Here is a 25,476-nt window from a genome sequence, read left to right as displayed (position 1 = left end):
CTCTATGTGTGGTATCATGTCATCTGCAAACAGTGACAGTTTTACTTCTCTTCCAATTTGGATTCCTTTTATTTCTTTTTCTTCTCTGATTGCCATGACAAGGGCTTCCAAAACTATGTTGAATAATAGTGGTGAGAATGGGCATCCTTGTCTTGTTCCTGATCTTAGAGGAAATGCTTTCAGTTTTTCACCATTGAGAATGATGTTTGCTGTGGGTTTTTCGTATATGTCTTTTATTACCTTGAGGTAGGTTCCCTCTGTGCCCACTTTCTGGAGAATTTTTATCATAAATCAGTGTTGAATTTTGTCAAAAGGCTTTTCTGCATCTATTGAGATGATCATGCTCTTTTATTCTTCCATTTTTCAATATGGTGTATCACATTGATTGATTTGAGTATATTGAAGAATCCTTGCATCCCTGGGGTAAATCCCACTTGATCATGATGTATGATCCTTTTAATGTGTTGTTGGATTCTGTTTGCTAGTATTTTGTTGAGGATTTTTGCGTCTATGTTCATGTGATATTGGCCTGTAATTTTCTTTTTTTGTAATTTTTTTTCTGGTTTTGGTATCAGGGTGATGGTGGCCTTATGGAATGAGTTTGGGAGTGCTCCACCCTCTGCAATTTTTTCAAGAGTTTGAGAAGGATGGGTGTTAGCTCTTCTCTAAATATTTGATAGAATTTGCCTGTGAAGCCATCTGGTCCTGGACTTTTGTTTGTTGGAAGATTTTTAATCACGGTTTCAATTTCATTACTTGTGATTGGTCTGTTGATATTTTCTATTTCTTCCTTGTTCAGTGTTGGAAGGTGTAGGTTTCTAAGAATTTGTCCATTTAGTCTAGGTTGTCCATTTTATTGGCATTTAATTGCTTGTAGTATTCTCCTCTTATCCTTTGTATTTCTTTGGTGTCTGTTGTACCTTCTCCTTTTTCATTTCTAATTTTATTGGTTTGAGTCTTCTACCTTATTTTCTTGATGAGTGTGGCTAAAGTTTTATCAATTTTGTTTATCTTCTGAAAGAACAAGCTTTCAGTTTCATTGATCTTTGTTATTGTTTTCTTTGTTTCTATTTCTGATCTGATCTTTATGATTTCTTTCCTTCTACTAACTTTGGAGATTGTATTGCTCTAAACTTTCCTCTTAGAACTACTTTTGCTGCGTCCCATGGGTTTTGCATGTTCATGGTTTTGTTATCATTTGTTTCTAGGTATTTTTTGATTTCCCCTTTGATTTCTTCAGTGATCCATTGGTTATTTAGTAACATATTGCTTAGCCTCCGTGTGTTTGTGTTTTTTTTCCTGTAATTGATTTCTAATCTCATAGTGTTGTGGTCGGAAAAGATGGTTGATATGATTTCAGTTTTCTTAAATTTTCCGAGGCTTGATTTGTGACCCAAGATGTGATCTATCCTGGAGAATGTTCCATGTGCACTTGAGAAGAAAGTGTATTCTTCTGCTTTTGGATGGAATATCCCATAAATATCAATTAAGTCTATCTGGCTAACTTCTTACAGTAAAATATAGATAATTGATTTTATATCTTTCTTCTTTATAATATAAACATTTGAAGTTATAAATGTCCCCCAAAGCACTACTTTTGCTCCATCTCATGAATTTTTATGTTCTGTCTTCATGTTCACTTAGTTTGAAGTATTCTATAATTTTTCTGTGATTTTTCCCTTAATCCATGGGTTACTCAGTCATGTGCTGTTTAAATTCCAAAAATGTGGGAGTTTCTCAGATATTCTATTATTGTTGATTTCTAACTAATTTTCGTTATGGCCAGAAAAGAAATCCTGTTAGATTTAAATATATGAAATTTATTAAGACATTTTATGGTCCAGCACTGATCTATCTTAAAATTCTGTGTATACCTCAAAGTATGTGTTTTCTGAAATTATTGCATTCAGTGTTTTATAAATGTGGATTCAGTCAACATGGTTGATAATGTCCTAAAAATTTTCTTTATCTTTACTTTTTTTCCCAGATGGGATAATTTGTATCCCTCTGTCTCCAACTTTGTTAACCATTTTTTTTACCATCTCCAAGGCATTGATTTTTTATTTCAAAGAGTATACTTTTCAGTCCTAGAATTTCCATTTGATTCTTTTTCATCGTTTTAGTTTTTGTCTTGGGATGCCAATTTGTCCGCTTATCTTGACCACCTTTTCTTTTAAGTCCTTGAACAAATTTTGACAGCTTTTAATAATCCTTCTTTGCTTATTCAACATCTGGGTCATTATGGTATCTATTCCTATTCACTTATTTCTTACAAGTTTGTGTTACATTTTTCTCTTTATTCACACTTTTAGTAATATTTGATTCCATAATGGATAACACTGATGATATTTTAAGAGATTTTTGATTCTCTTATCTTCTTCCTAAAGATATTTTGATTTATTTTCTAGCTGACAGTTAAATTATAGCCAGATCATCTTGAACTTTTAAAGCCTTCACTTAATACTTTGTTAGTGAGTCTGATTCAGTTTTACCCTTAGTCTTAGGGTAAATCCTTGGACATAGTCTTTATTCCTGAGGCATACTCTTTTGGAAGTTTCTACAGAAAGCGTAAGATATTTATGAAGATCCTCTAACTTTACTGAATTCAGCCTCCAAACTCTGTTGCCCTTATGGTGAGCAATGGTTAAAATCTCTGTTCCAACTTTCCGCCTTATTTCTGTTGCTTTTTGTTTTCTTATTGTTTTTTTTTTTTTCTGTACATGTGCAATTCAGAGGTCATCTAAGTATTTAATGGGAGTTTGTACCTAAAAATTGGGGCTCACCTTTGTGTGATGCTCCTCTTTTTGGGACTTCATTCAAATTTTAGCCGCTCTGGAAAGCCCCAAATCCATTCTCTGGTACCCCAAGCCAATATGATTTGAGATTTCTGCTTGTGTTTTAGCTACCTCACACCAAATTTTCTGGGTAATGTCTTCAGAGGAAAAGTCATATAAATATGTATCTCACCTAGTGTGATTGTGTTCTTTTGACAGTTTGAATACTCTCCAGATTTTGCTTCCAAATAGTTCATTTCTTTTTTTTTTTTTTTTTTTAAAGATTTTGTCCAAGTTTTAGAGATTTATGTTTTGATCTACATTTAGTTAATTCTTTTTTATTTATTTATTTATTTATTTATTTATTTTTGGCTGTGTTGGGTCTTCGTTTCTGTGCAAAGGCTTTCTCCAGTTGCGGCAAGCGGGGGCCACTCCTCATCATGGTGCGCGGGCCTCTCACTGTCGCGGCCTCCCTTATTGCAGAGCACAGGCTCCAGATGCGCAGGCTCAGTAGTCGTGGCTCACGGGCCTAGTTGCTCCGCGGCACGTGGGATCCTCCCAGACCAGGGCTCGAACCTGTGTCCCCTGCATTGGCAGGCAGATTCTCAACCACTGCGCCACCAGGGAAGCCCCAAATAGTTCATTTCTAATATTTTCTCCAGATTTTTTTTTTTAATCTGTGAGACAATTGGTCCAAAACAAGCCACTCTGCCATTACCAGACTCCAAATTTGTTCTCTTTTAAAAAATGTTCAAAAGAGAAAAAAAAAATTTGCATTACATATCACAGGCTGAATTGTGCTGATGCATTTACAAATGAAACTGAAAATGTCATACAGTTATCTGTGGTTCTTTCTATAATATATATCTCAATTTCTGGGGAGGGTCTTGTGTAACCATGGGAACAATCACTTCTTCTCTCAGTAACCAATTTATTAAATGGAAAGTGATATCTATCTTGATTTCACTTCATAGAAAATGCCAGTTTTCTGGTCAATTAGCTTTTCTCATCTTACTTGGACTATCAGCAGCATTTGAAAGAGTTGGTCATTCTCTCCCTCTTGAGAACCTTTGTTTTTTTGTTTTCTGGGACAATACACCCCTGTAATTTGCTTTACAACTCACTGGCCTCTCTATGTCTATATCTTTTGCAGGTTCTTTTTCTCCATGACCTCTGAATGTTGGAGTTCCTCAGGTCAGAGTTCTTGGATTTTTGTCTTCTCCTGCTACTTTCTCTTGACAATCTCTTTCATACCATGGCTCTAAATATACTCTGTATTTTGAAAATTTCCATATTTATATTTCTAGTTTACCTCTCTCCTCTGAACTCCAGATTCATATGTTTAACTGTTTAGTGATATTGTCTCTTTTTTGCTTAATACACGTCTCAAAATTAACATGTGAAAAACTGAAATCTTGCTCTCTCCCTGCACTTTCCATCTCCAAAATATTTCCTGATAACCTCCATCTCTGTTATCCCCCATATCTAGTTGTTTAGAACATAATCATATGAGTCATCCTTAACTCTTTCCTTCACACCCCTGATCCACCATCTTTGAATTCTGATGACCCTTCCTTCAAATATTTCCAAAATCCTATCACTTCTCACTACTTTGATTACCACCTTGTTCTGAGCCAACATCATCGTTTACCTGGGTTATTGCAATATCCTTCTACATAGTCTCAAAGCTTCTGTCCTTGCCCCCATTAAAGTCATTTTTTTCATTTAACAGTCAGAGTTACTCTTTAAAAATGTAAGTCAGATCAGGACTCTCCACTACCCAAACTCTTTCAAAGATTTAGGAATAATTATAAAAGTATGTTTATTGGCTTCTAAGGTATAAAGATATAATTTGTATGACAATATTACAAATAAGGGGGGAAGGAACTGAGTTATATAAGAGCAAAGATTATGTATACTGTTGAAATTCAAGTGTTATTTATCCAAACTAGATTGCTATATATTAAGATGTTAATTATAGTTCCAAAAGCAACCATTAAGTACATAACAAAAAATATATATTAAAAGAAACAATTGAATTAAAATGAAATACTAGAAAATGTATATTAACGCGAAAGAAAATAATAATGGAGGAATAGAGTAACAAATGAGATATAAGACAAATGGAAAAGTAAAAGCAAAATGGCAGGTCTAAATCCTACCATATCAATAATTACATTAAATGTAAATGGACTAAACTCTCCAACCAAAAGATAGAAACTGGCCAATGGGATTTAGAAAATATCAAAACATGATTCAACTGTATACTATCTACAAGAAACTCACTTTAGATTCAAAGACACAAATGTATTGAAAATAAAAGTTTAGAAAACATGCAAGCAGCACCAAAAATAGAGCTGGTGGAGCTAAACTAATATTAGACATAATAGACCTTAAGACAAACATTGTTACTACAGACTAAGAAAAAAACTAAGAAATGCAACAATTCTCAAAAAATTGAAAATAATTTAAACCATGCAAGTATGTTTATGACCACAATGGAATAAAATTAGAAATTAATAACAAAAATTAGAGTAATTCCCAAATATATGAAAATTAAACAAATACTCTAAGTAATCAATAGGTCATAAAAGAAATGAAAGGGTAAGTTAGGAAGTTCTTTGAAATGAGTGAAAACACATAAAATACCGAAATTCATGAGATACAGTTAAATCAGTGCTTAGAAAGTTTTAGATATAAACATCTATAGTAAAAAAAGAAATATTTCAATAACCTAAGCTTTTATGTAAAGAAACTAGAAAGTGAAGATAAAACTAAACTCAAAACAAGCATTGAGAAACAAATAATAAAGATTAGAATGGAAATAAATGAAATAGAGAAGAGAAAAATCATATAGAAATGCATCAAAACTAAACATTTATTCTTTGGAGAGATTTAAAAAGATGATAAACTTTTAGCTTGATTGACCAAGAAAAAGAGAAATAAAACTCAAATTTATAAAATCAGAAATGAAATTTGGGACATCACTACCAAACTTAGAGACATGAGAATAATTATAAGGGAATACTGTTAATCATTGTATGCCAATAAATTTGATAAACCAAGTTCAATGAACAAATTCCAAAAAATACAAAATTCCTCAAGAAGGAATAGACAATCTGAATAGGCCTATTATAAGTAAAGTGATTGAATTAATAATCAAACATCTTTCCGCAAAGAAAAGTTCTAACCAATATAGATTCACTGGAGGATTCTTCCAAACATTTGAAGAATAATTGACACCAGTCCTTCACAAACTCTTCCAAAAATAGAAGAGAAGGGAAAACTTCCCAAGTTATTCAATAGGGCTAATATTATCCTTATACCAAAACCAGACAGACATTGCAAGAAAACTACAAACTAGTATCCCTTTTGAATATAGATCCCAAATCCTTGACTAAATACTAGCAAAGCAAATCCAGCATCATATAAAAAGAATTATTTGCCATAACTAAGTGATACTTATCCCAGAAATGCAAGGTTGACTTAACATATCAATGTAATACACTATATTAATTCATTAAAGGACAAAAACCACATCATCATCTAAACAGATACAGTTAAATAACTTTACAAAATCTAATACCTTTTCGTAATAAAAAAGCATTGGGGGGACTTCCCTGGTGGAGCAGTAGTTGGGAATCTGCCTGCCAATGCAGGTGACACAGGTTCGTGCCTTGGTCCAGGAAGATCCCATATGCCACAGAGCAACTAAGCCTGTGTGTCACAACTACTGAGCCTGCGCTCTAGAGCCCACGAGCCCCAACTACTGAAGCCCACGAGCCTAGAGCCTGTGCTCCACAACAAGAGAAGCCACCACAATGAGAACCCCGTGCACCATAACGAAGAGTAGCCCTCGCTCGTTGCAACTAGAGAAAGCAAGCGTGCAGCAATGAAGACCCAACTCAGCCAAAAAAATAAAAATTAAATTAAAAGCATTGGGCAACTAGGAACAGAAGGAATGTTACTCAACCTGATAAAGGCCATAGATGAAAACTGCACAACTGACATTGTAATTAATGGTGAAAGAGTGCAAGTTTTCCCCCTAAGATCCTGGAAGAAGACCAGAATTTCTACTTTTGCCACTTCTATTCCACATTGTTCTGCATTTTTTGTCAGGGCAATTAGGCAAAAATAAATAAATAAATAACAATAAAAAAATAAAATCATCCATATTGGAAAAGAAGTACCGTTATCTCTATTCACAAATGTCATGATCTTGTATATAGGAAATCCTAAGGAACCCACAGAAAAAATTATTAGAACTAATAAGCTCTTTCAACAAAAATATACTAAATCAATGGTATTTCTATAAACTAGCAATGAATGATCAAAAATGAAATTAAGAAAGTAATTCCAATTACCATAACATAAAAAAGGATAAAATACTTAGGAATAAATTTAACAAAAGAAGTGTAAGACTTGTCCAATGAAAACGACAAAAAACTGTTGAAAGAAAGTAAAGAAGACCTAACTAAATGGGAAAATTTCCTATTTTCATGACTAGGAAGACTTAATATTGGAAAATAGGAAGAGGGCAATACTCCCCAAATTGATCTATAGTTTCAATCCAATCTCTATCTAAATCTCAGCTGGAATTTTGTAGAAATTGGCCCATCAACCCTAAAATTCATATGGAAATGCAAGGGGCCCACAGTAGCGAAATCAATTTTGAAAACTGACAAAGTTGGAAGATTCACAAAACAAGCACATGAAAAGATGCACATCATTAGTTATTAAGAAAATGCAAATAAAAATCACAATGAGATACCAGTTTTAGCCCCCTAAGATGGCTATAAAAATCTAATTGTACACTAACAAGAATTAGCTAGCATGTGGAGAAATTGGAAAATGTATATTGCTATGGTGTGGATTCCCCTATTTCTGTAGTTTTGCAGACACATGTATTCACATCCTGAAGATTATTATTTCTGAAAACATAGGGACAAGCACCAGATGAATAGATAAACAAAATGTGATATATCCAATACAATGGAATATCATTCAGCCATAAAACATTATTCAACATAGATGAACCTTGAAAACATTTTGCTAAAAAGGTACATATTGTATGCTTTCCTTTATATCATATTCTATTATTTACATCATATTCAACAAAACTATTGCAGGAATAAATGAACACTTTTCTGTGTGCTCCTTTCCATAAGATGAAAATGGTAGACTTCACAGTTCTGCTTTCATGAGTTATAGAAACTCAAGGGTCATTCTGCAGATAACTTTTTCTTATTACTTAGTACTGGTGTTGTTGACATACTCAAAAGCAAATGATATATTCTTAGCCTTCTTCAAATTTTAAATTCTTTCTTTTAAACACTTACAGGAAAAGTTGTTATTATGGCTCTCAAGTTCATTTTCTTCACTTTGCTGCTGCCAGTACACAGCACGAAGCTCTCTTCTCAGTGCTGTTGATTTTTAAGGGGTCAGTTCAACCTTTTAAGATGTCACCTTGTGATTTTGGCACACCTTATTGAGGAGATGGTGTGCAGGGAGGCAGAGTTGCCCATTATCAGCTGCAAGCCAAAAGTGCTGTTTGGCAGAGATAAGAAATTTAAACAAGTTTCCCAAGGCATAGGTTATTCCAAAGTATTGCCTGTTTATTATAATTCTAACCTGTTTACTTAGTAATACAAGGAAGGATTTAAGAAAACAGCTCTCACAATAAACATTTAACATAAAGGCACCTTACACACATATCTCTAACTGATTAATTGTTCTTATAATCTCTTACACTTTCTATTCATCCAGAGTCTTTTTTTTTTCATCCAGAGTCTTGACTTCATGTCAGAAGTCTTCCTGCAGCTTGTTCTCCACTTCTAGATGTAACATATTTCTCACTCTAGAGAGAACCCTGTCTAACTTCTTCCTGAGGTAATCAAAAGGGAAGACATTAGTTTACCTGTCTAATTTTCTCTTGTAGCTAAAAAAGTCCCTGCCTCTCCCCAATAAATTTCTTTCTGTCAGCAAAAGGCACATCTCATTGCTTGTTCTGTTCTACCTCTTCTTAGTCCCTAATGAAAATGATCAAATTCCAATAAGTATTAGGTTTTCAGTTTTGCTCCATTTTTCCTTTCTTTTGAGGAATCACGTTTGTTTCCCCCCTCTAATGTTTGACTTTATCTGCTTACTGTGTCTTGTTAGTTAGTTATTAGTACCTTCCCTTTAGTTTCAGGGGTGCTTTAGTTTAAGCGAGAAGTTTTAGAAACACCAGAAATAAAACTTACACAAGAATTTGTTCACATACACTACCAAATGTAAAATAGATAGCTAGTGGGAAGCAGCCGCATAGCACAGGGAGATCAGCTCGGTGCTTTGTGATCACCTAGAGGGGTGGGATAGGGAGGGTGAGAGGGAGGGAGATGCAAGAGGGAAGAGATATGGGAACATATGTATATGTATAACTGATTCACTTTGTTATAAAGCAGAAACTAACACACCATTGTAAAGCAATTATACTCCAATAAAGATGTTAAAAAAAAAAAGAATTTGTTCAAGGTTAAAATGGTAATGTTACAACGAAATTTGCATAACACCGTAGATTCTCTTTCTAAAGAGTTCTCTATTGGGATTCACACAGTTTTATTATTTTCATTTTCATTTACAACAGCTTCTGTTGTTGACTGATTAGGCATTAATTGCAGGAGTGCTTACCAGAGTGAAATAAAATGGCCCAAACTGGGGATCTGCCTGTCAGGATGTATCTGGAAACTGATGGGGTCAATCAATGTTGAAAGGAATTTTATGGCTTTTTATTAGTCATATGTTACTGAGTGCAGCAGTTTGTTTCCAAAATTGGACTGGTTCATTGTCATTTTGAACCAAAAACAAAGACCTTGACTATTGAAACACAAATGACCAATGAACATGAGAAACATATTCAGTCTCCTTTCTAATAAGATAAATTCAAATTAAGACCACAGTGGGAACATATTTTTTCAGTCTATCCTATTTTCATGGATTATTTTAAAAATGATATAGTCATTATTTATATAGACATAAACAAACACTCAAAAATGGCTTTGTGTTAGAGAGTTATTGACAGTTTTTTTCTTTTTTGACTGATGTGTATTCTGTGTCCACCATGTGCCAGTCATTGTGGTAGAAGCTAACGTGTATTATCCTATTTAATTCTCAAAACGAGTTTGTGAGGTAGGCACTCTTATAATCCACATTTTACAGATGAGAAAATTGAAGCTTAAAGATGGAAACTAACTAACTAAACACCACACAACCATGAGTACCAGACTTAAATACATGTCTTCCAGATTCTAACACCTATGCAAGCCTCATTGAGTGTTGGGATTATAGGTGGTATTTCATTTCTTCTCCCCCAATGTGTTTTTAAAAAAATGAACATTATAATTCTTATAATCAAAAGATACAGTACATGCTTGTTTTTTTTTAAGGAGTTCCTCCTGAGTTAAATTTGCTCTATGTGAGGTCAACAACTTTGGAAGTGGCATGTAATTATCCAGAAATAGGGTACACTGGCAGAGAAAATGTGGCCCTATCTACTGATCAAGACATGCAATTGTAGGTTCCGTAGAGTCATCAATTCTGGCCCTCAGTATGTACACAGTCTTGAAGGGCTCGTTGCTTCAGCAGAGGACTTTCTATGTGGAAGTCTTATATAGCAGTTGAGTAATTTTTCTCTCTCTACCCACTCACATCTATCATTTCTAAGCCTGGGTCATAATATACCTCATACAAAAAGTATTGAGTTAAGAATTGTCCATTTTACAAGTTTGCTTTTTATCATCTATAAAAGAGAATCTAGATTATTGAAATGTTTCTCATTTATCAAAACAAAATCAAGCTACTCAGGATTCAAATGTGCTAATTATTATTTTGTTTTATAAGCTCTCCCACAAGATTGTCCTGTATAATTTATTACTTAAATGGATGACATTGTAAATGTTTAATGTTTATCTCTGTGGGAGTAAGTTCTTTATCACACGCCTGTTGGAAATAGAAAAAAACACATTTGAAAATAATTACGTTACTAAAATATTGTTTAGTATTTGGACCTTGTTATTTTTACAAGTCAATGTCAAGCTGTTGGTTAGATGAGCCTCTGTGGGCTATTCATGCTCTTTTTAGGATTATTTCTTCTTAATTATTTTTCTTAGGGCATCTTTCACATCCTTGTTCCTCAAGGTATAAATGAGAGGGTTCAACACAGGGCTTACAACACTGTAAAATGCAGAGGTGACTTTGCCCTGGTCCTGGTACTCCCTTGACTGAGGTTTCAGGTACATGCAGGTGGCTGTCCCATAAAATATGGTGAGCACAGTCAGATGGGATCCACAGGTGGAGAAAGTTTTGAGCCTGGCCTCTGCAGAGCAGATCCTCAGCACGACAACCACAATGCGAGTATAGGCGATAAAGATGAAGGTGAAGGGCAGTGGCAGTGTCAATATACCGAAGACCAGACCCAGAATAAGTCTGACTAGGGTGTCTGATCAGATGAACTTCAACAGGGCCTGTGCCTCACAGGTAAAATGGTTGATGATATTGTGTCCACACAAACTGGCAAGAATTGCAGTGATTGGTATTACTGCTAAAAGGAAGGCACTAGCCCAGGTCACCACAGCCAACTGTATGCAGACCTGGTTATTCATAATGATGGTGTGACACAGGGGATTGGATATTGCAATAAATCTATCATAAGCCATGACATCAAGGAGGAGGCACTCTGTCATCCCCAGAAAAAGAACAATGGTCATCTGAGCATAACAGCTAGTATAGGAAATGGTGGGGTAGTCTCTTAAACCATTGAACAATAAAAAAGGCACTGAATTGCTAGAGTAGCAGATATCAAGGAAGGGCAAGTTGCTTAAGAAAAAATACATAGGGGTGTGAAGCTGCTTATCTACTCTAACCACAACAATGATGAGACTGTTACCCACCAATGTAATCAGGTAGACTGCTACCCTGGACTTTTGGATGATTGGACAAACCCACCAGGATGAATTCTGTCACTTCGCTGGCATTATCTGTAATCAGAATATCCATTTTGTTCTATCTGCTGAGGAAGAAGTAATTGAAATCATTTTAATTTGGGAAACATTTATTGAGTGTTTGCTGTATCCTCAGTAGTATATCAGGTGCTATTAGGAGATGTCTATGAAACAAGTGATGCTGTTTGTAAGTTTGTGTTCTATTTTGGAAGATAAAGCACTCATACACAGCACAAGATTAATTTGCAAAGTAGCACAAGCCATTGTGAGTCTTAATCCCTTCATCTATAAAATGAGAGAGGTTGGGCTCCACCTGAAGCATGCTTTGAACACTCCCCCTAACGAAAATGTGCTAATTTACTGCTTAAATGTAATCAGATCCCTGAATCACAGAATTACTAATTGTTCTTTCCTACTATGGATATTAGCCAGAGATTTATCCTTAGCTTGTTCATATCCTTGGCATAAAATGTGTGCCCAGTTCACTCTCACTTCTTCCTTAACCTGCACATCCAATCAATCACTAAGTACTACTGGCTCGTCCTCCTAAATATATTTCAAATCTACCTACAAATCTCCATATCCACAGCCAACACTTATCTAGTAAGAGCCACCATCGTCTCACATGTGGACTAACACAAGAGCTGCTTAATACATCTCCCTACTTCCATTCTTGCCTCTCTATAGTCTATTCTACACATAGCAGCCTTTTACAAACATACATAATTATGACTGTATCGTTCCCATGCTTAAAACCACTCTAGGGCTTCTAATTACAATTGGAATGTAATCTAACCTATTTACCATGACCCACAAGAGTCTAAATGACCTGACCCTAACCTTATCTTGCATAGTCTCTTCTCATGCTGACCTTGTTTCAGCAATGTTATCTTTATGAAGCACTCTAAGATTGTTCCTACCTCAGGATTTTGCACATTGTGTTCTTGCTGGGGGAAATATTCTTCCTACCTTTTTTGCTTGGTGAACTCCTAGTCATTCTTAATACCTCAGCCTAAAAGGAACTTCATTACAAAAGCCTTCCCTAACCCCACTAATTTAAATCAGATCTCTTTGTTAAAATTGTTCATAGTACTCAGAACTTTTCTTGTATGGCTCTTATCACAGTTTGTATTTATATATTTGTGTGATTATTTAATTTCTGCTGTCTTACTATAGCCCTAGGAGGAACGAGACCCTGACTGTTCTATGTACTACCTTATTTTCACTACCTCACACAATACCTGGTGTGAACCCACAAAATATGGGTTCAATATACGTTTGTTGAATGAATCAAGTCCAGTTATTTGGTTCTTCTCTCTTACCCAATGTCATGAAATTGATTTGACTGAAACTACTTTGAACTGGCTGCAAAAAGTAAATGTTTGATGGTAAAAAGCCTATGACGAGAAATAGTTAATATCTCATAGTATTCAGTCTTTTTTTTTTTTTTTTTTTTGGCCGCGCCGCATAGCATGTGCGATCTTAGTTCTCCAACCAGGGAATGAACCCATATCCCCTGCATTGGAAGCACAAAGTCTTAACCATTGGACTGCCAGGGAAGTTCCTCATAGTATTTAGTCTTATTAATGCCCTGTAGCTCAGAAATGATACTTTGTTAGCCTTACAATTTGCCCTTTGCATGGAGGGAAGGTGTGATAGTGAAGAGAGAAAATGGGTTTATTCTAGAATCTGAAAGAAAAGTGTTTTCACCCCTTTTCATCCATTCAAAATTTAATTTTCTTTGTTTGTTCTAGTTCTATCAGATATGCATGCTATCACAGACCAGCTCATTATTAAGGTCAAGATCTTTTCCTGGATTGTCTGTCAAATTTCCAGGAAGTTGTAGTCACAAATCAGGATTTTGGGCATCTACAGTGTATAGTTTCAGACTCATGAGGCAGTTGTCAGGCCTTGGTGAGAACAGGCTGTGGATGGGAAGGTTTGTCTTAGGAGCTAGGCAGCAGAGAGAACTATCCAGGCTAATGGTGTAGGTGATCTCTTTGGATTCTCTACTCAGGACAAACTCCAAATCTCAGAAGGTAGAAGACCTTTATGGACAAGTAATTCAGGAAGTAGAGTAAGAACTTATAACAAGATCCTCAATAAAACATAATACAGGATAAGGGTGTTCTGAAAAGAAATCAGAACCAAGGGCCGAAAAACTGAAAAAATACTTAGCTGCTGCTAAACTTCTAATTACAGTTGTTTTTTTTTACTTATTAAAGAGAGTGATCCTGCAAGGAGGCCCTTGACTACCTGTAATGAGAATTTAAAGGCTCCTTTTTGTTCTGTATACTCCCAGAATTAGAATCAGAAAACAGAATCAGTCTGAAGTGAAAAAGTCTTCTTGGAGTACAATTATAGGATTGAGGCTGAAGCAGAAGTCAGGTAATCTAGTCTTTATTCAATGGTGACACCACAAGCATAGTTTCTTAACAGCATTACAAGAATGGGATTTTCGGGGCACAAACTTTTTCGAGGGGTACTAAAGTTTCACACTAGAATGGCAACATTTAAAATCATAAAGCCTTATTTTGACTTACAATATTCACCATGTTATAGTCCTAAAAATCTCAAAACAAATGCCAGTATAGATAGCTGAAAAACAAAGAACACATTTATGTGTTTACATGATTTTAGAGAATTTCACTAGACTAACCATATATATTTTTTATTGAATAATTCAGTGTTTTAGCAGTGTGTAGGCCAGAATCTTTCTAAATGAACTAGACATATGTGGAGATTCTCACATATAGTCACAGGCTTTTGATCTTTTGGAAACATGTTGGGTGTACTTTTCTTCACACAGATTTCCCAAAGAGGGCTTTCCTGGTCCCACTTACCATGTAAGAGCATGCTTCCCAGGAGGACTCATTTCATTTTTAATACTTAAATTAAGGGATGCTTGGAGTATCTTCCCTGTTCTTTGAGCTCTTCAGAAAACTCCCAGGAGTTCAACATATACTAGAATAGATAGTGTGCACAGACAGGAATTTCTGTTATTCATATCAGGCAGTGTAGACTGTTGGTTAAGAGCATGGATCCTGGATCAAAGTTTGAATCCTGGATCCATCACTGATTCACTGTGTGACATTGGTAATTTGCTTAACTTGTTTACACCTTAGTTTCCTCAATTATAAAATTGGGAAAATTATAGTAACTATCTCATAGGGCTTTTGTGCCATATATATAAGCTATTATTATTTTTAAATGAATCCTCATTTGGGAAGTAGCACCCATGACAATATGGCCACATTTGTTATCTTTGTTTTCTGGAAGGGGGAAAATAATTAAATAAATGAGGACAAAAATAAGGCAATATGGTCATATTATACTGTGAGCCTTCTGAAAGAAGAATTTGCATTTCATTTCTATAACTTCAGGACTTGTCTCAATTCCTGACACATGGCAGGAACTTAATGAATAAATGATTATTTGGGGAATCAAATTGATTTTCCTCACCTGAATAGCATAAAAACCCCCCAAACAAAAACGCCAAGGTCTCTAAGAGTTGTGCAGGGTCATTAGTTCACTGGAGTGTTGGAGTCTTTCAAGGGGAGTGAGTTACAGGTGCATCCTGGAAGATCCATGTCAAGACTGACCATTCCACACATATATGTTGATTTGTTCCAACAAACAACTATGGCTTCTTTCCTCCTTGCCAGGGTGTATGTTCTTCACTTGCTCTTACAATGGGTTTTATCTTGATTCTGTTCAGCATTTTAGAAACCAGGGCTCCTAAATGGTCCAAAATATGAACAAGAGAAGAAGGAGAGAAGAATCTTAAACATTCTCTGCTGTTACCTTCTGAGTTTATTCATTCTGGTTCCAAAGAAGTGATTTCACTGAAGAGACTTCAGGGATCAGGTCCCTAAAAGGCAATTAAATCCTACTACTGAACTAAAGCTGTACATTCTTCTGGGAGTGTTATTTCTAAGTCATTAAAATACAAGTAGATTTTGTCTACTAATGCCAATACTTCATAAGTGACAATATGATAAAACTTTTGACTAACACCCTCAACTCCACTTTTGCTCTTAAGTTACCAGGGAGCAGAACCAACTCTAGGGTGATTACTCAGAGTCCTGTGTTTCTTGAGAGGGTTTCCAATACAGTGACTCAGAAGGTAATGAATGAATAGGAAAGGGGGAATGGCCACAATTTATTGGGATGCTATGAAAACTTCAATTAAGCATTCAGGTAAATAATGTTAACAGTGTTTACTGGAGGTTTCCTCTTCCTCTTCACTTTATCCTGACTTCCCCCAGCCCATCCCAGCCATCTTTGACTTGAATAGTTTCTGGAAATCCCACTTTTTCCTAAAACTTTGCTGGATTAATTTTGAGGTGCCATACAAACTGTCACTGTCTAAATATAATCATCTTCTCATTCACTGTCCCATTGATTTACTTCATCTGTGCATGTACCTAATTATAATAGTATTACTTTATTGATTTCTTGCCCAGTTGTGGCCTGAATATATGATGTAATTGTTTATTATTTTTACATGTATCCTTCTCAAAATTTCCAACTTAGAGTTCAAGATATTGGGGCTAGGAATGAGGCATCTCAGCAAATGGTCTAGCTTAGTGCTACTCAAAATGTTTGCAATGACATAAGAACAGAATTGAGAGTAAACAGTAACTTTTAAAGTGATTTGACATTGCCATAATATTTTCATTGTATTTTATAAAATATCAGGCTGCGACAGCTTGGAACTTTAAAAAAACAGCTGTATTTTACCACAGGTAGTTTGAGAAGTATTGGTTTAACACCTATTCATTTAAGCAATTCTTATTGTGCATGTACTCTGTGCCAGGAATTATGCTAGGGAGACAGAGATGAATGAGACAAACTTCTTGTTCTCAATAAACTTATGATCTAATTGGGGATAAACACTCCAAAACAACTGATTATAAAATAATATGGAAGAAGCTAAAGTTAGGGTTGAACAAAATGTTATTAAGCGAAAGAAAATGGAATTAAGTCACCTATCCAGGGTTAAACAGAATGGAATGAGCTCTGGGGAAGGCTTCACTGAAGACATGACATTAGATCTGACCTTGAAGGATGAGTGAGGTTTTGCCAGGCATGGAAGACAAGAAGGGCACTGCAGACAGAGAGAACAGTGTATACAGTGGCATATGCGCATAAAAGGTAGAGAAAAAAGTATTGTTTTCCTGGAGCACGGGGTCTGTGGAGATGAGGTAGAGAAGGAGGATAAAGAGGTTAGCAGGGTCCTCAATTAATGTTGGCGTATCCTGTAGGCAATAGGGAGCCACTGCAAGTTTCTAATCTTGGAGGGGAATTGTAGAAGAAGGTTTAACATGATGAGATTTTCGCTTCAGAAAATCATTCTGGAGAAGTTGATTGGATGGCTAGTTTAGAGAGAGATTGGACTAGGGAAAAATAGGAGCTTATTACAGTCATCCTGGTATGGGTTGAGTAAGCTGTGGACTAGGACAGATGCATTGAGGACAGAGAAGGGATGGATTTCGAAGACATTTCAGAGCAAGAAACAATAAGATTCAGTGAGTGAGTGGTCATTAAGGGTAAGTGAGGAGAAGATGTAGAGGCTAATTCTGAGGATAATGAAAATACCATCATGTAGCATTTGTAACGTGCTTTTAACTTTTTAACATCTAACATCTATGATCTCATTTGATCTTCCAACCCTTCTGAGGTAGGTTAAAGAATATATTTTTCCCTGTTTGACAGATTCAGTCCAGAGAATTAAGTGATTCGCCCAGAGTTTCATAGCTCATTAATGGCAGAACCCAGACTAGAATCCAGACATCCTGACGCCTAATCATGTGCTTTTCTCACTCCATCGTGATGTTGTACTAAAAAAGTGTTTGACCTGCTCTCACAGTTAATCAGAAACATTTGCTATGCATATTACTAGCGGGGGAAAAAAGAGGAGAGAAGGCACCCAGTGAGATGAACACCAACTACTTTTGAGTCAATTGAGACCAGTATTAGTAATAATAACTGTATAATACCAATGATAAAATAAGTTAATGCTTATTGAGGGCTTACTATGTCCCAGCCATAGTTCTCAGCATTTTATATTAAATCAAATGATTTAATCCTCTTAACAACCTTATGAGGTCAGTCCTATGATTGTCTTCCTGTTATAGATGAGGAAACTGAGGCAGGAAGTTGCCCAAGGTCATATAGCCAATAAGTGTCAGGGTCAGATGTTTTAGCTAGACAATCTGAAAACATAGTGTTCTTTCCTTTCTCTGTTCAGCAACAATCTTACCTTCTTCCTACTTTTTTTTTCAAAGACTCCCTGAACCCATCAGGCTCCCATCAGAAAGAGCATCTAGGCATCAGGAGAATTGTATTTTTTTAAATTAAATTAAATTAAATTAATTTTTTATTGAGGTATAATTGACACATAACATTATATTAGTTTCAGGTGTACACCATAATGATTTGATATGTGTATACAATGAGAAATTACCACCACCATAATTCTAGGAGAATTGTATTCTCTTCCCAGTCATATCACTAACTGTTGACCTTGATAATATCACAGTCTCTCTACATCTTTTTATCACCTCTTAATGTCAGTTTTATAATATTAATAACAATATCTGTTTGCTTATCTCATTAAATTATTTAGAAGATGATATGAGGTAATATATGTTCAAGAATAAGATAAACTGTAAAGTGTATAAAGTGCTTTATAATCTTAAGAACTAGGAAGATATAAATTCACATAGTAATGTTGCTTGCGTACACATCTTTCTTCCCGCCTAGACAGTGAATTCTTTGAGGGGAAGGATCAAATATGCTTTTATTTGACCACCGCATCTCTGGCAATACCACAGTACCGGCTTTATAGTAGGTAGTTAATAAATGCATATTAATTGAATGATATATGTACAGATGCTTGAATGCATGGGTGAGAGAGCAACCTTGGAATGCACTATTTAAGAAGCAAGTAGGCATTTCAATTTGTGGCGTCTTAGGCTCACGTGATCCAGACTTCACAATGACAGCTAACGTTTATTGTTCTCTAACTATAGGCCAGGCACTTTTCTAAGTGCTTTACATGAATTGAGTCATACAGTTCTTATAACCAAGCTATGAAGTCACCTTCAACATATCCTTTTTAGCTCTCACCTGTATTGTAAAAGTGTGTAAACTTTGTAAACAGAGATTTAAATGGCTTCTGAGCATTCTTCTGTGAAATATCTACTTCAGTGACATCATTGGTAACAGTTTCCTACATAATATCCCTAAAACTTCCCAAGATTCCTGTGATTCCTGCAACTGTCTGAGGTTGTTGGCAATATTCCTTTACCTTCTCTCTCACAGCCCTTCCAAAGGCTTCATAGGCCTCTAATTCTGTTTATTAAATTCCTTCCTGCCTGATATAACTAGAGTGGTTGTGTCTACATGATCAAACTCTGAACACTACAGTTAGTGTTACAAGTACTATTAGCTCCCTTAGGTGAAGAGATCAAAGCAGAGAGAGTAACTTGAAATAAAAGTGGTAGAATGAAAGTCTGAATCCAAAAAGTTTGGCTCCAGGGCCTGTGCTCTAAATAGTTATACTTCACTGCCTTTCCTCAAGTGAAATCCCAAATCTTGTGAATGGGGTATGGCGTCTTTTTCTTAAATCCCTATTGGAAAATATCACTTGGAAACTATTTTTCAGTTTGCAAACTTTCTCCTCAATTTCTAACAGAACTGTCTTAGTTTCAAACCAGTCTTTATTTGCTTTCCAGGGTGAAGCAAAGTAAGCTTCACTACCCAGCTGCCTAGGATGAGGTGCACAGTGGAATGCTTCTCACAATGCCTGTGAGTGATCAGGTGGAGAAGTGATAGTCAACCTTAGCAGTTTTCAACACTCAAGAATTGATTTCATTCCACAGCACCCTCATAGAGTTCATTTTTATATTTAAAATGAATTACTATCAATGTTGAATTAGATTGTCTTTGGAGTTTAGATGCCTAGAAACAGAATGTTAGTTCTGGAAGGGCCATAGCTATGTTAACTAGCTGCTATGTGTGTCTACTTTTTCAGTCAAAGCTAACATTTAAAGTCAGGCAGATAGATCTATATATATTGATCTTGCGGAATGTCCATGATATATTGTCAAGTGGAAAAAGCAAGTTGCAGAGTAAATTGATGATATTATTCTATTTTTTTAAGAAAATAAAGAAAATCTATATAACCCCTAGATGCAGAATGTTAGGACTAGAGAGATCCTTGGGTAACAAAACACAACCTTACTATTATATTGATGAGCAAATCTGAGGGCCAAAGAGTGTTATAACTAAGGTCACACAGCTAGTTAGTAGCAGAATCAATTCTGCAACCCGATCTCCAAACTCCACTATGTCACTCTGTCTATAGGCTGTGCCTGTACCAACAAGTCAATAAAGAGACAAAGCATATAGTGACAGAGCTACCATTTTGTAGTAGGGGCACCATTAACAAAAATATGATTCTCATTTTAAGCTGCAAATAGAGAGCTGTAATAAAGAGTAGAATATTTCTCCCCCCAAAAGCAGGGTCATTAAAATGAGTACTCTGAATATTTCTCCTAATTTCTGAATTTCTCTCTACCTGAAGGCTCTATTGTTTTTTCCTGTAAAATGTTATTGATTTCACCAATTTAACTTTATTTCACAATGTTAATTTGAAATGTTTTGCATAATGTATGAAACTTGCCCTGGCACCTAGTACCTAGTCCCTGGTTGAAAGTGGAAAGTTAATATTTGTTGAATGAATAAATCAAAGATTTAAATCACTTGGATTTTTTTCTGAATATTTTTTATTTCTTGATATTAAAACATGGTTTCAGTGGCTGACAATACCATAATTTTAAAAAATGTATAATAGATGGAATTTGAATGAATGTTGCATTTACTTGAAAATTATGCTATTTTGATAAGTGATTTACTCATTCTATTTTTTTTTCTCATTGTTAACATGAGGGGTGGATTATGGTGACTTTTCTTACCAATTTTACAGAGATATTAGGAATACAGAATGAAATAATATATTTGCAAGAAGTTTAGAAAAAGAAAAAGAAAAAAATGAAACACTCTACACTAATGTAGGAAATGTCTATGATAAAATTTTCTCATGATTCTGAGGTTAAGTAGAGTAAGGGATTGTGATTTCACAACAGGGTTTGCCTTCAGTAAAGTTGTAAAATTTCTGACATTTGTCTTCTGGCTTTTTATTACACCATTCTTTGTCCTATTTTCCAATTTCGGTTATGCCTTGCCTCCTGCTAACAGTCATAGGAGATTCTCTTGCTGCTTAGGTCTCTTCTGTCAGTGAGGAAATGGTTCTGATAAATTTATTTACCTGAAGTTGAGTAACTTAATGGGTGACCGACCACTAATGTGTTATATGTAAAGAAAGAGTAAAAAAAAAATGCCTGTAATGGAAATTCAAGTCTCAGTAAGAATAATACTTTGGGGTGGGAGCACTTCCTGAAGCTTCTCATATAATGATCACCTACTACTCTACCAAGGGTAAAGTCAGACTTTTAAACAGTTTTTTCCGTCAGTGAAGATGTAGCTGAATGTTATTTTAGAAGTTTAGAAGCAAAAAAGGCTTATGCCCTTTTTGCCATAACTTTCCTCATTGCCCCTTTAACATCCTTATTCCTCAGGCTATATATTAGGGGGTTCAGCATGGGTGTCAAAGCCCCATAAAACACTGAGATAAACTTGTCCTTGTCAGGGGATGACTTGGACTGTGGTTTCATACACATGGAAATGGCTGCCCCATAGAAGATTGCCACCACACTCAAATGAGAACCACAGGTAGAAAAGGCCTTGAGCCTACCCTGGGCTGAGCGAAGCCTTAGAACAGCAGTGGCAATTCGGACATAGGAGAGGAGAACAAACCCAAAGGGTAGGAGCAGGGAAAATACTTGTGATGAAGATCATAAGCTCATTGAGGCTGGTATCAGAACAAGCCAGCTTAAGAAAGGAGAGAATTTCACAGACAAAATGGTTGATGACATTAGCCCCACAGAAATGAACTTGCAGGGATAAGATGAGCATGGCAGTGAGCACAAATGATGCCCCCCATGAGGTAGCAGCCAGCCAAACACACACTGAGCCATTCATGACCACAGAATAGCACAGGGGATTGCTGATAGCAACCACATGATCGTAGGCCATGACAGCCAGCAGGAGGCACTCTGCTGTGGCCAAGACCAAGGAGACACTTATTTGGGTCAAACAGTTGTGGGTAAGAGAGGTAGGGATGGGTAGAGAAACAATGCACCAAGGCCTGGGGCATGGAGACTGTTCCATAGCAAAGGTCTAAGAAAGACAGGTTACTAAGGAAGAAGTACATTGGAGTGTGGAGGTGGGGGTCAATGTGGATAAGAAAGATGATAAGTCCATTCCCCAATAATGTTCTGAGGTAAGTTATCAGCACCAATGTGAAAAATGTGACTCTCCATTCAGGAAAGTTAGAGATTCCAATAAGAAGAAACTCAAATACTGCTGTAGCATTGTCCATGGCCATTCTTCCCACTTGCCACTATTCATTGGATGGGTGCCAATGTAGTTGCCTAATTTTACCTGAAAGAATGAGAATAAAGATGGAGGGATGGTATGAGAAAGTTGGAAGTAACTAGGGTGTACAGGATCATTCTCGTTGTCCTCTTCAAAAGATATAAGAATACAAATGAGATATCTATAATGGAAACAGAGGCAAAGCTAAAAATCTACTCCCTCCCATGGAAAACAGCAAATTCCCCATCCTTTTGAAATGGTTATATGAAAAGTTCTGCAACCCACTTTTGCCAGATACTTTTTAGTATCATTTTTTTTCCAAGTAAGAAGAGAGGAAAAGGAGGGCATCTTCCTGCTTCTCTCACTTGTTCTCCATTTTCCAAGACAAATCTGATTCATAGAGATGGTTGAACTTCTTTCAGCTTGAGTTACTAATCTCCACCAAGAGGGTACCTTCTGATAGTCTTAGCTAAAATATTGCCTATTCTTGTGTCTGTCTGTCACTCCTAGATTGTTCATACCTCCATTTTCCCATTGTGCTAGTATCTACCACGGTGCTTGTCCTAGAGTCCTGCCAAGTATTTCTTTTTTTTTTTTTATAAATTTATTTAGTTTTGGCTGCGTTGGGTCTTCATTGCTATGCGCGGGCTTTCTCTAGTTGTGGCTAGCGGGGGCTACTCCTCATTGTGGTGTGCGAGCTTCTCATTGCGGTGGCTTCTCTTGTTGCAGAGCACAGGCTCTAGGCACGTGGGCTTCAGTAGTTGTGGCACACGGGCTCTAGAGCACAGGCTCAGTAGTTGTGGCGCACAGGCTTAGTTGCTCTGCAGCATGTGGGATCTTCCTGGAGCAGGGATCGAACCCATGTCACCTGCACTGGCAGGCGGATTCTTAACTACTACCACCAGGGAAGTCCCCAAGTATTTCTTTGATCTGAACTGATATTATGTAAATATAGTATGTCATGGAACCCTTAATGTCTATGAAAACCCTCTGCTAATGTCTGTGGTTGGAGTTACAATTCCAGGTTCTCTGGTGTTTTCCGTGTTGTGATTGCTGAGCCCCAGTTAGCAATGTGAAAATCTAATGTGATGTTTCTAAAAGTATGAGTGGTAAGGAGTAAACAGCCTACCTGAAAAGTCACTCTCTTCTCACCCTCATCACTCTCTTTTCCCTCACGCTGCTTAATTTTCCCTATAGCACATTCCAATATTTGAAACTACATTAATGATTTGATTGTTTATTACTTCAGCGGTCCCCAACCTTTTTGACACCAGGGACCGGTTTCCTGGAAGACAGTTTTTCCACGGACGGGGCGGGGTGTGCGGGGGGATGGTTCAGGCAGTAATGCGAGCGAAGGTTCAGGCGGTAATTCGAGCGATGGGGAGCAATGGGGAGCCGCAAATGAAGCTTCACTTGCTCGCCGGCCGCTCACCTCCTGCCCTGTGGCCCGGTTCCTAGCAGGCCGGCAGACCGGTACCGGTCCACAGCCCAGGGGTTGGGGACTCCTGTATCACTCGATTACTTGTCTCCCACTCGAATGTAAATTTATTGAGAACAGAACCTTGTCTGCTTTGTTTACTGGCTTATCCCTAGTATCTAGAACAGTGCCTGGGGCATCATAAGGAACTGATATCGAATGAATAAATGAACGTATAAAGTCCTGGGCTGTTACAGATATTATTCAGAATCTAACTACTCCTCTTGCCACCTGCACTGCCATCCTTTATTCCAAGTCATTGTCATTATTCACCTGGATTTTGTCAATAACTTCCTTATTGGTTTCCCTGTTTCTGGCTTTGCCTCCATTCAGTTCAAATGATTCAGTTATATTGTAAGTCAGGTCAGGTTACTCTTCCATTAAAAAATTTCAATAGCTTCTCATTTCAACCTAATTAAACACCAACCTCCTTACTATGACCTATCAGGCACTACATGGTTTGCCTCCCCTTTACCTCTCTGACCTCTGTTCCTACTACTCTTTTCCTTGCTCACTTTGTTCTAGTCACACTGGCCTCTTCACTGTTCCTTAAACACTCATGGCACATCCCTTTCTCAGAGCCTTTGATCTCTTTGATCTTGCTGCTCCATATTTCTGAAACCAAGATCCTTGTATGGCTTACCTTCTCACTTCTCTCAGGTCTTTACTCACAATGCATTTTTTAGTCAGTTCTTCTTTGGCCACCCTGTCTAAAAGCTCATCTCTAGCCCCTGGCATTTTATGTTCCCCTTTCCAATTCTCTTTAGAATTATTATTTCTAGCATCTTGTATATTTTATCTATTAATTATGTTTATTGATTGTTTCTCTCAACTAGAATGCATACTCAGTGAAGTCACTGCTGTATGCCCAAAACCTAGAATGGTGCCTGGTGCATGGAAGGTGCTTAAGAATTATTTGCTGAATGAATGTGTGAATGGAACTCTTTAGCTTTTCCACATTGAAAGACTGCCTCGCTTTTTCCATCTGCCTCTTCCCTAGATATTGCTGTTTATATGGCAAGCACCTCCTAATGTGTATGTGCTCCTTCATGAGATTAACTCTCCCTTTTCTTCTAATCCCTTCCTTGAAGCTTCTGCTACTCACTGGCTATTTCTCTGGGTAAGTTTCTTCCCCTCATTGGCTTAGATTTTTATTTGCAATCTAGTTAAACTAAGTGATCTCTAAGAGCCCTTCTAGCTCTAACATGCTAGGATTCTCTGATTTCCCTCAATTAAAAGGAAGACAAAACAAAACTTAACACACCTCAGAATATGAGGAATCTACTACATTTTCCTCCATTGTTGGAAATTCATGTGGGCTACAGAAAGGGTTTACTAAGGGATGAAGTTTCTCTAACCATCTTTGAAATGGGAGACTGGCTTGTCCTTAAAAGTCTTTAGCAAAGAAGATTCTACAATTCTCCCACTTCCCTGTCCTGGAGTCCAAGTAATCTGTCCCTGTGTCTAGTTCTCTACTTTGTTCAGCCTCTCAGACAGGCTAAGTACATGAGAATGGTAAATTCATGGAAGTGAAAGTGTATGCCACTTGTGAAGTGTCAAACACATGTAAGGGAGGGAGAAGATAATAACCTGCCTTCACAGGGGTGTCCTCAGATCTTGAGAGACCTAATGAGATAATCATTTCCACAGAGGGAAAATGCAGAAAGATGAGAGTCACATGGCTATATGAAACAATGCGCTGAAGCCTGTTATATTTTAAATTAGTACAATCATACCTTAA

At 36.6% G+C, this 25,476-nt stretch overlaps 2 protein-coding genes across 2 annotated transcripts in view; one reads left to right on the top strand and one right to left on the bottom strand.

The window, feature by feature from the left end:
- IGSF1 (immunoglobulin superfamily member 1) overlaps positions 1 to 25,476 on the top strand; it is a 444,083-nt gene that overhangs the window by 170,647 nt on the left and 247,960 nt on the right. The gene's annotated exons all lie outside the window — the stretch shown is intronic.
- LOC132357189 (olfactory receptor 13H1-like) lies at positions 21,343 to 22,268 on the bottom strand. The gene is given in 3 exon segments (XM_059910471.1): positions 21,343 to 21,655; positions 21,657 to 21,979; positions 21,981 to 22,268. Coding segments are annotated over 3 exon segments (924 nt in total).

Source organism: Balaenoptera ricei, chromosome X (genome assembly GCF_028023285.1).
Source record: "Balaenoptera ricei isolate mBalRic1 chromosome X, mBalRic1.hap2, whole genome shotgun sequence".
NCBI classification, from domain to species: domain Eukaryota; kingdom Metazoa; phylum Chordata; class Mammalia; order Artiodactyla; family Balaenopteridae; genus Balaenoptera; species Balaenoptera ricei.
The sequence above is the reverse complement of the archived record's forward strand: the minus strand, read 5'-3'. Positions and strand labels throughout refer to the sequence as shown.